We start from the raw sequence: 12,158 nt of genomic DNA on the forward strand, positions 1-12,158 counted from the left end.
AATAGTAATCAGCAGCAAACCACTTCTTTTTGTTATTCTACAGTATTGTTGTTTTATAGTTATTTGTTAATGTAACCCAATTTGTGTTCTTTGAAATTGAAAAGGATATCGCATTGTGTTTGTTACTTTCGTTGCAGTTGTATATGTGTCTTAAGTGTAATTTGGCTTGGCTTCCTATTTGTGGACATGCTTTTATTTTGAAGGAGAGGTAGCGCTGTTGACAGGAAGTTGTTGTTGCTTTGGAAACAACGTGACGGAGATTAACGGAGAAAAGTAATATCTACATATAAAGACGGAGAAAGTAAACGATAACGTTTATGGTTAAGTGTTAGCACCCCCCGAAGAGGCACAAGCTCTTACGTTGATATTGGAGATTTCAATAAATTCAATTTGAAAAAAAATGGGGGGGAAAACGAAAAAACAAACAATCGTATTAGATTGGTCGTGTTGAACGTAGCTCTGTTCTTTCCACCACGCGGAACCTCCTTCTTGCAAACATTGTATCTGGCTGTTACACTGCCTTCGCTTTCAATTTTATAATACTTCCAAACTCCTGACATTTGCTCTGTCCGACTCCCGAGTCACCAGCTGAACGTAGCCTCTCGTTAGCTTACTGCTACTATTAGACACTGCGCCCACTCTGTTGCCAGATTTGAGAGAAATAAGCAACCAGGTCTGAAAACAAGCCCAAAAGAAGCAACACATACATGATGTTGTGTAACTTTAAACAAAAAAAATAAGGCCTCAGGATGACTTTACATGGTCATTTTTGTTTTGTAAAATAAAATAAAAATTAGTTTTAAGGATTCCCGATCACCGATCTTTTTCTCACGATTCCGATCTTTTAAAAATCACGTGATCGGGGATCGGAGCCGATCACGTGATTTTTAAAAGATCGGAATCGGGAGAAAAAGATCGGTGATCGGATCGGGACATCTCTATCAAAAACCTTTCATGAGTACCAGGAGCATAGACCTTACCCTGACAATAGACCAGGCGAACTGACACTGAACACTGGGAGACAGGGGAATTTAAACGGAGGGTAACTAGACACAGGTGGGAACAATCAGGGGCGGGGCTGACACTGATGAGCACAGGAGACACACAAGGAGTGACAGGTGAAAACAATCAGGAAATTAGACACACCAGGGAAACTAACGACCGACATGAAAACACAGGGAAAAGAGACCAGACAATATACAGGGAGGAAAACATGACAAGGAGAACGGAAAAACACCCACACATAGAAAAAAATCCAAAACGTCCAGCAGGGTGGGTGGAGGGGGTCCGGAGGATGGGCCTTGACTGACAGCCCAGGGCACGGCAGAGGACCAGGAAGGGGTCTCGGGCGGACGGCCCGGGGGTAAGGCAGAAACCATGGGTGGGGTCTCGGGCGGACGGCCCGGGGCAAGGCAGAGTTCAAAAAGGGGAACTCGGGCGGACAGCCCAGGGGCAAGGCAGAGTTGGAGGAGGGGGTCTCGGGCGGACGGCCCGGGGGCAAGGCAGAGTTCGCGGAGGGGGTCTCGGGCGGACGGCCCCGGGGGCAAGGCAGAGTTCGAGGAGGGGCGAAGACCACAGCTCTCAGGGGACCGGCCAGGACACGGTGTTGACCGGACAGGAACGGGAGCCGGTGGGACAGGTGTCGGCAAGATCAACCAACGGAAGAGGACAAGGAGTTGGCAGGACCCCTGGCGAGACAGGTGATGTTGAGGCCTCCAACGAAACAGGACATGGGGTTGGCAGGACCCCCAGCGGAACCTCCAACGGCACTTGAGTAGGGACATGAGTGGAGACTCGAGAGGAAACTTGAGAGATGAATCTTGAGGGGGAACTTGAGAGGGGACTCGATGAGGAGACTCGAGTGGGGACTCGAGAGGTGACTCGAGAAGTGTCTTGAATGGGAACTCGAGAGGTGACTCGAGAAGAGACTTGAGAAGAGACTTGAGAGGGAACTCGAGAACTGACTTGAAAGGGGACTGAAGAAGAGACTTGAGAGGGGACTCGAGAGGGGGCTTGAGAGGGAACTCGAGCGGTGACTTGAGAAGAAACTCGAGAGGAAACTCTAGAGGTGACTCGATAGGGAACTCGAGAGGAGACTCGAGAGGTGACTCGATAGGGAACTCGAGAGGTGACTCGATGGGGAACTCGAGAGGGGACTTGAGAAGTTTCTTGAAAGGGGACTCGAGAGGAGACTCGAGCAGGGACTTGAGAGGAGACTTGAGAGAGAACTGGAGAGGGAACTCGAGAGGAGACTTGAGACGGTCGGTACGACGACAGGACACGGGGAGCTGGCGTCGGCTGGAGAGCCAACAGGAGACGAGGTGCTGGAGTCAGCCTGGATGCCGACAGGACTCGGGGAGCTGGCGTCGGCTGGAGAGCCAACAGGAGACGAGGTGCTGGAGTCGGGACTATGACTGCTGGGGCCGGTACTTGAGCCGGAACCATCGCTGGAACTGGGACCATGGCTGTATTGGTCAGCTCTGGAGCAGGGACCATGGCTGCATGGGCCGGTTCTGGAGCCGGAAACATGGCTGTAAGATCCGGTTCTGGAGCCGGAAACATGGCTGTAAGGTCCGGTTCTGGAGCAGGGGCCATGGCTGCTGGGGCCGGCACTGGAGCCGGAACCATGGCTGCTGGGCAAGGAACCGGAACACGGATCCATGGCTGTGTGGGATGGTACTGGAGCACGGTACCATGGCTATGTGGGATGGTACTGGAGCACGGAACCATGGCTGCTGGGTCCGGCACTGGAGCAGGAACCATGGCTGTTGGGCGCGGAGCGGAAGCCTGGACCCTGGCTGTGTAAGCCAGGTAATGGAGTATGGAAGCAAAGCTGCGTGGGCCGGTACTGGAGCATGGAGGCATGGCTGCTGGGGCCTGTACTGGGGCAGGAGCCATGGCTCTTGGGGCTCGGGCTGCTAGCTTGGCTTTGCGACTCCTTCTCTTAGCAGCCGTCTGAAGGCTCCGTGGACCTCCATAAGCCAGACCAGACCCCAAGAAAGGGTCAGAACATGAAGACTGGCACTCAGGGCTGCGTGAGAAAACCTTAAGCCACTCGGGCAACAAGCTCCAGAGCCAGGGCTTGCGAGCAACCTCCTGACGTGCCTCCTTCAACGCAGCCTCTCTACCCCGTCTAGATGAGGCGCCTTTCCACGTATAAAAAATGTACTCCAGAGAGTATCCAAGACGTTCCGCATCAAAAGGGCTGAGTCTGCTGGGTCCATATGGTTAGTTTGTTCTGTTACGATCTCAGGCACTTAGGATGTTGGATCAATTGCAGACAGGGAGACAGAGGTAAAGTATTGTAGGATACTTTATTTTTCCATGACTGGCAAAAATGAACAAAAAGGTAACCACCAAAACTCTAGTCGAGATGACAAAAAACAGAGAACAAAAAATGAATGAATGAGGAATCAAAAACTTTTCATGAGTACCAGGAGCATAGACCATACTATGACAATAGACAAGACGAACTGACACTGAACACTGGGAGACAGGGGAATTTAAACACAGGGTAACTAGACACAGGTGGGAACAATCAGGGGCGGGGCTGACACTGATGAGCACAGGAGACACACAAGGAGTGACAGGTGAAAACAATCAGGAAATTTGACACACCAGGGAAACTAACGACCGACATGAAAACACAGGGAAAAGAGACCAGACAATATACAGGGAGGAAAACATGACAAGGAGAACGGAAAAACACCCACACCCACACATAGAAACGTGACATGACATAATAATCCTGACAGATTGATGCTTTCAACTTCAATATTTAAAAAAAATCTTCCCGAGGGAGCATGCCCCCGGACCCCCCAAGAGGAGGTGAGGTCCGCTCCCCACTCATAAAAAATAACACTTTACCCCTGCCTATATGCCGTGAGCTGATTATCGAGCCTTCATTGTAACAGTCGCGGGTGTACTGTGTTTGCGTGTGGGGAGTGTTGCAGTAGAACATTCCACTGTAGCGCCGCGGCCGCCACCACTGTGGGCTAAGCCCAGAATGTTTTCAGGTCCAGGCGACGCCCCTGATCAATGCCATGGATCAGGCAGCAGCTACACGATGCAGTTGAGTTCTTTACACTGTAAATGCTAAAGCTAATGTCCAAATGCCGTACATTTTGCTTTTTTTGGCTTAATCTTAAAACATCTCACAGCTAGTTCTTCCCCTCCAACCCAGAATGTGATAAGCACGTATTGGAGATGTAAAGATGATCTGATACTTGATGAATCTTAACTTCAGCTGCTTCTTCTTTTGCATACTCTAGAAAGCTTTACAAGGCATATTTATTTATGTGTTTATTTATTTAATGCTTTATTTGGCAGGGACAATGCACAGTAATGAACACTTAAAACATTCAAATGTGTCAAGCGTAACAGTGCCAGATTTAGCTTTGAGCTAATTTCCATCCGTAGTCCCTCACATAAAACATTTAAGAAGTTTACATTTTACAAACATGGCAAAAACAAAATACATGATATGCAAAACAGCAAGAGCAGCATACACGAGTATTTATGACATGGTAATACAATATAACAGCTACGACATATAAAGTGCAAGAGAAGATACAAGAGCTACCTAAAGTGCAAGAGGAGATACCCCTGTGTTAAAGTGCATTTAGCGGTGATTGCACGTCTGGTTGTTTCTCAACCATTCTTTGAGTTGACCTTTGAAGCTATTGAGAGTGGGACAATCCCATATCTCAGTTGGGATGCTATTCCACAACGAGCTGTCTTTAACGGAGAGGACATTTTGTTCGAAAGTGGCCCGTCTGCAGTGGACTTCACAGTCTCCTCTGGTTTCTGACCTAGTGCGACGTCCAGTGTGTTTTCTGTGGATGAATTCCCCTAGGGGGGGGGGGGGGGGGGGGGCAGTCCATGTAAACATTTATAAATAAAACACATACTTTTAAAAGACTTAAAATGGTCAAAACTCAAGAAATGGTGTTTCTCAAGGATGGCACAGTGGTGGTATGAATGTGGCTTTCTGTCAAACACCTGGATCGCTCTCTTGAACAGCTGTTCTCTGGGTTTCAGGTCTGTGGCACAAGCAAACAGTATTCAATGTGGGATAGAATCACAGTGGAGGTATGACTTTGCAGCATTGACACTTAAGAAAGGTCTAATGTGTTGAATTTAATAGTATTGGATACTTTCTTGATATGTTTCTTAAAAGTCAAGTTCCAGTCCAGTATGACTCCAAGATACTTGAAGTGGGGGACTAGTTCTATTTCTGCTCCGTTTAAAAACACATTGGATCCTTCGATTTTGACTGGTCGTTTACTGAACATCATGCATACTGGTTTTTTTACGTTGAACTCTTAAGCAAATGTTGTTCAGCCAGAGGTGAACCTTGTCCAAAGCATTAGAGACAAGATGAGATCATTTCAGTCTTCTTCAGATAGGGGGACCCCTCGCTATGGCGTGAAGGGTCTGCTTTATGCGCTCTGCACAGTAACCCTGCTGCGAGGCATACAGTGAACAGCGAACAGTTCATGAGCGTGCTCACTAGCGCATACACAGATTTAAACTATTGCAAAATGGCAAAGTCTCTGCATCCTATTCAAGTCAACAAACTGATGAGAGACAGTTAACAGCCTAGATTACCTGAACACAAGGTAAACAGTCACTCCTGCACCTACAGTGGTGTAGTGGGGATTTTTTACTGGGTGGACGGGGTGGTGGACGGGGTGGTGGACGGGGGGAGACACTATGCACGCGCTCGTGAACTGTCAACGGGGGGGGGGTCACTGTGTGTGGACCTCTGTGTCGTCTGTCAGCGCAACTTACATCATGCCGTTTAAACACTATAATAATAAAGGGCGGTGCCAGCTGTCGGCGAAGTGAGCGAGCCGATCCGGCCTTTCTGCGCGACTGTCACTCAAATGCGGGACATAGTCTCAATTTGTGGGACGCGGGACAAATAATAAAAATGCTGTCTGTGTGTGCAGTCCCGCACAGTGAGCGACACCTGGTCAGCCTACACACCCACACGGTGCTGCCTCTCTCTCTCTCTCACACACACACACACACACACACACACACACACACACACACACACACACACACACACACACACACACACACACACACACACACGCTTCAAATCAAGTTGCATAAATGCTTGAGCTACGTTTTTATTATAATTACTGTGAAATCTGCCTATTGTGTTTTCGTCATTATTACAACAAATACACACTTGCAACTGATAACACTGGCAATGACTTTATATTTATTAGAGTATTAAAAAAATCATGCTTCAAATAAGTGGGGGTACGGCGTACTACCCCCGCGTCCAACACCCTCACCACTGCCGCTGTACCAACACATTGATCAAACCACCATTTTAAGAAGGCAACAAATTTAAATGAACAAAATGAACATAGATATCGACAACTCCTCTATTAAGTAAAAAGCCACATACATATTTAAAATAAGTGCTCCCAAGACAAAACCTGGCCAGGCTAATCATTGACATAATTTTCCATTTGATACCATCCATACTAGCCGGTTAGGGTGTATACTTTTCATTTGCATCTACTCTGAAAAATAGCTTTTCAGAGAGAGAAGGCCTTTTATTCAGCAGCTGCTTCTCGTGGCTTTCTCTTTGGATAACTGTAGTCTGTGTTTACAGCTCGCAGTGGAGGAAGACCATGGCTACGGTCGAATAGTAAAAAAAAACAGGACCCATGGTTCTCCAAACCACTATTCCTCAACCTCAGTGAGAACGTCATGGGGTTAAGGAAAGACGTGAAGGAGGATTCATCCGGACTAAGAGAATCCGACTGCACTCCCACTGTGTGATGGGATAATGATGCAGCACAGGGTGTCGCTGATCTGCTGCTGTGGGCAGACTACAGGTTCTGTACAGCGGACTGCTATAAGCGCACACTCTGCCCCTGAGCTCTTATCGGGTTCATCTGGGCTTTATAAGCGTGGATAACAGTGACAATATAACTTCTTTACCAAGGCTGGAATTAAAATAAAAAAAGGAAAGAGAAAGGAGATGGTTTCTCTCGCTCACCATCACCGCCCTGTCCACTCGTATTAATCAACATGAATCCCAATGACTATGAACGTATGAAACTATTTGAATACATACAACTTTATGCAATACATGGATAACGTGGGCCCACACAGCTACTACTGTGCAACATGTTGAGTCTCAATACTAGGGATGATAATGATGGCGATGTTTAGAGTCACAATTTTGCCGATGCCGATTGCCGATGTTATTCTGTTTATAATTGGAGGATAGTGCAGACTAGGGAAGCCTATCCCTTTAAGAGAGAGAGGAGGGGGGTAGGTGTGTGGCATGTGCATGTGTGGAGAGAGAGAGTGAGTACCTGCGATGCCACTTCTGCTGCAACACCACATCGCCCTGCTGAGGGACTGATGCAGGAATACTGATTCTAGTTCTGATGAATGAACGTTCAAAATATATCAGCACTCTCGCAAGTTACGGCATTTGATGTAACCTGTCCTCAGCAAGAGGACACATCGCACATGCCCTATAAAACGGTTTATAAATGCATAAATAGAAATATCAAATGAAAGTAATGGTTGAATGACACACCATACAAAAAGTTAACTTTAAATGATATTTTCCATAAAAAACTGCATCTCAATGTTGCATCCTCACTTTCTGTTAGCTGTGCCAGAATGTTCTATAATCCAGGTCACTGTGAGCTTTATGGAACATCTGAATTCAGACTGCAACAGGGAGGGGGGGGGCCAACAGGGAGGTGGGGGGCCAACAGGGAGGTGGGGGGCCAACAGGGAGGTGGGGGGCCAACAGTGTGTTCGCTCTTAATCACACATCCACATGTTGAGGCTGCAGCCCCGTCTGTTCCTCCGGAGCAGCTGCAGGTTAATTGCCTTGCTCAAGGGCATCTCAACGGCAGTAATGCTCAGTTAATTCACTCCACTGCCCAGATGTATCCTGCAGGTCCAGGACTGACCTTTCGCTCTCAGCTGAAGGAGAGGTAATAATGAGGGTCTTTTAGGGGAGGAGAGGAAGTCGTTAATAACGCTGTTTCTGTGTAACTCGGTGAAAAAGACTTTTAAATGGCAAACACGCCACCCTCACATTCATGACAACAGCTCTCTAGTGATCAGAGGCATCAGTCCTCTGACAACATGTCGCCCACATCACGTTGCACCACCATGTGACGCAGCGCTGCCCACGGGGGCCGGTTGGATCAACACGGTTACAGGGACGTAAACATTGAAGCTGGCTCTTAGATGTGCTTTGCTAAAGCTTCGTGCAGCGGGCCGAGGCGATCGATGCTCAGATGAGTTGATCGAGATGAGAGGAAAGATGGCCAATAGGAGACGAGCGTCAGCACGGCACAAAAGTCAATGCCAATCTTTCTTCTGCTGCTGCATCGACCCAAACTCAGTCTGCTCATCTCTCAGCTTCTCGTAGAGCCAGCCATTCATTCATTCACACACACACACACACACACACACACACACACACACACACACACACACACACACACACACACACACACACCTTGAAGGCCCTGACGGTTCACCACGTGTGTGTGTGTGTGTGTGTGTGTGTGTGTGTGTGTGTGTGTGTGTGTGTGTGTGTGTGTGTGTGTGTGTGTGTGTGTGTGTGTGTGTGTGTGTGTGTGTGTGTGTGTGTGTGTGTGTGTGTGTGTGTGTGTGTGTGTGTGTGTGTGTGTGTTACATTACATTACATTGCATTTAGCTGACGCTTTTATCCAAAGCGAATCACAATAAGTACATTCGACCAGGAAGACACAACCTTGAGGAAAACAGAATCATAAAGAACATCAGGTTTCAAAGAGCCAATCGTTTCAAGTGCTACTCAACTGGCTTTAGATAAGCCAGTCCTTTATTAGTATATAAGTGCTCTGTTAGCAGTTCTTTGTTAGTCATTCTATCGCTGGAAGTGGAGTCGAAAGAGATGAGTTTTCAGTCTGCGCCGGAAGGTGTGTAAGCTTTCTGCTGTCCTGATGTCAATGGGGAGCTCATTCCACCATTCTGGAGCCAGGATAGCAAACCCACGTGTTTTTGCTGATGGGAACTTGGGTCCCCCTCACAGCGAGGGTGCAGCGAGTCGTTTGGCTGATGCAGAGCGAAGGGCACGTGCTGGGGTGTACGGTTTAATGTCCTGGATGTAGGAAGGGCCAGATCCATTCACAGCATGGTACGCAAGTACCAGTGTCTTGAAGTGGATTCTAGCAGTTACCGGAAGCCAGTGGAGGGAGCGGAGGAGCGGTGTGGGAAAATGTAGGAAGGTTGAAGACCAGACGAGCCGCTGCATTCTGGATGAGCTGCAGAGGTCGGATGGCACATGCAGGTAGACCAGCCAGGAGGGAGTTGCAGTAGTCTAGGCGTGAGGTGACGAGAGCCTGGACCAGAACCTGCGTCGATTTCTGGGTCAGCTGGAGACGCATCCTCCTGATGTTGTAAAGTGTGTATCTGCAGCAGCGGGTAGTAGCCGCGATATTTGCAGTGAAGGACAGGTTGTTATCCAGGGTCACTCCCAGATTCCTTGCAGTCTGGGTCGGGGAAACAACAGAGGTGCCGATGTTGATGGTCAGGTCAAGAGAGGGACAATCTTTTCCCGGAAGGAAAAGCAGTTCAGTCTTGTCAAGGTTGAGCTTGAGGTGATGAGCAGACATCCACTGAGAGATGTCAGCTAGACGAGCAGAGATGCGTGCGACGACCTGGGTCTCTGAGCGGGGAGAGGACAGGATTCATTGGGTGTCGTCAGCGTAGCAGTGGTATGAAAAACCATGCGGGCTAATGACTGATCCGAGCGAGTTTGTGTACAGGGAGAAGAGGAGAGGACCAAGAACAGAGCCCTGAGGGACCCCTGTAGTTAATTGACAAGGGTCGGACTCGGACCCTCTCCAAGTGACCCTGTAGGTGCGGTCTTTGAGGTATGAGGTGAGGAGGGAAAGTGCAGAGCCTGAAACTCCAAGTTCTTGGAGAGTGTGAAGGAGGATCTGATGGTTCACCGTGTCGAATGCAGCAGACAGGTCCAACAGGATGAGGACAGAGGAGAGGGAGGCTGCTTTAGCAGTGTGCAGTTCCTCAGTGACAGCAAGGAGGCCAGTTTCTGTGGAGTGACCTGCCTTGAAACCAGACTGGTGCGGATCCAGAAGGTTGTTCTGATGGAGATAGCAGGAGAGTTGTCTAAAGACAGCGCGTTCAAGTGTTTTAGACAGGAACGGGAGGAGAGAGACAGGCCTGTAGTTTATAACATCAGACGGGTTGAGAGTGGGTTTCTTCAGGAGAGGGTTTACTCTGGCCTCCTTGTGTGTGTGTGTGTGTGTGTGTGTGTGTGTGTGTGTGTGTGTGTGTGTGTGTGTGTGTGTGTGTGTGTGTGTGTGTGTGTGTGTGTGTGTGTGTGTGTGTGTGTGTGTGCGTGTGTGTGTGGGTGTGTGTGTGTGTGTGTGTGTGTGTGTGTGTGTGTGTGTGTGTGTGTGTGTGTGTGTGTGTGTGTGTGTGTGTGTGTGTGTGTGTGTGTGTGTGTGTGTGTTGATTTTCAATCCTTTAGATTTTGTATTTAAGTATTTTTTACTTGTTCAGTTTGTGATCTTTGGTCAGATTACCTGACACGCCACTTGTTAGACGCTTTAATCCAAAGAGACTCACATACTCAACACTGTGGACATTCCCCACAGGAGCAATGTGGGGTGAAGTGTCTCAGGGACACAACGACATGCTGACTGCAGTGGGGTTTGAACCACCAACACACAACCCACTGCACCACACGCCTCCAGCTGAACCAAACCATGATCCGAGTGATTCAGGGTGGTTCCACTATGTTCTAAATGTTGTATCAGCCAGTATTGACTGATTGAACAGAAGGATATTGACTCCACTATAATAAGGTTATATGCAGTCTTACGTCATATGGTTAGTTTATGATATGATAAAGTCTATGATAATTATCACTGAATATCTGTCAGACTAATTAAGGAGCAGAGGGATGTGCTAAATTAGAATGAGTGTGTTTACTAAATGTAATGTGTCCAGCACATCATACATGAGATTAGAACACAATGTGAAAATGATGCTTGGAGATGGTTTGATCTCATTTGACAGACATGTGATGGAGGTCGGGTTCATTCCGTTAAACACGTACTGGCAGACGGTATAGGGCTCACGGTAACTGAGAACACAATCAACATGTCTTCATACTTTGTCATTCAAAAAACGAGGTTCTTCATTTGATGTAAGAATACGGTGAATAGCTGGTACTGTTGGGGAGTGCAGCTTGAGTTCAGGGTGAGTTGTTTTTACCATTTTCTGAAATGTTCCAACCAAAGGATCAACTGAATGAAAGTGAATGGAAACAGTTTTGAGAATAACAGTTAAATAATAACTGTCGTTTTTTCTTTTTTTTCTTTAGTTTTTCCAACAGAGAGGTTTGACTTTATGCTGAATTAAAGCAAACTCATACGTGATGATGACGACGACGATGATGATGATGATGATGATGATGATGATGATGATGATGATGATGATGATGATGATGATGATGATGATGATGATGTAGAAAGCTGTCGTTGTCACTGACAGCTCATCACACTGAAAAACTGAAACGTTGACTTTAAATAAATGTGTCATGTCTACAGATTTCACATAACTGTATTAGGTTAGTTGAAATAAATAATGTTAAGTTTCAATACAAAATATTAGGTTCAACTGAATATTATTGCTTTCAACTAACCTAATCAAATTCAATAGTACACATTGTGTTAACATTATACATTCAATTTAAGTCAACGTTTCAGTTTTTCAATGCTTTTGTCATCAGTTCACATGTTAAGTATTTTTAAAAACGATATAAGTCTAAACTATGAAACCGAATGTCAGGAAACCTTCCCACTTGTGATTCTCCAGAGATCCTCCTCATAACTCTGAATAAACTTGACTATGAATCTGTCAAAGCACAGAAAGGTTCATAAGAAAATGTTGCCAGGCCAAGTTGCGGAGTGTTTCGCGGCTCTGACAGACTCGCCACAGAGCAGCAGCTGGACACGGTTCTCTCTCACATCGTGCACAAAGGCTTGGATAATAGAAAACAGTCCCGTTACTCACCAATACTCCTGAAACTCTCCGACAAAGTTCTCCTCAACTTTTTCATTTTCCCGATCTTCTGCGGG

At 47.1% G+C, this 12,158-nt stretch overlaps 1 protein-coding gene across 1 annotated transcript in view; it reads right to left on the reverse strand.

The window, feature by feature from the left end:
* Positions 1-12,158, reverse strand: part of cdk14 (cyclin dependent kinase 14) — a 257,958-nt gene that overhangs the window by 245,410 nt on the left and 390 nt on the right. The window contains exon 1 of the mRNA XM_034102038.1: positions 12,094-12,158. This exon is cut by the window's right edge and continues 390 nt beyond it. Coding sequence (XP_033957929.1) covers positions 12,094-12,158 — 65 coding nt within the window. The remainder of the gene's footprint in view (positions 1-12,093) is intronic.

This window comes from Pseudochaenichthys georgianus, chromosome 16 (genome assembly GCF_902827115.2).
Source record: "Pseudochaenichthys georgianus chromosome 16, fPseGeo1.2, whole genome shotgun sequence".
NCBI classification, from domain to species: Eukaryota; Metazoa; Chordata; class Actinopteri; order Perciformes; family Channichthyidae; genus Pseudochaenichthys; species Pseudochaenichthys georgianus.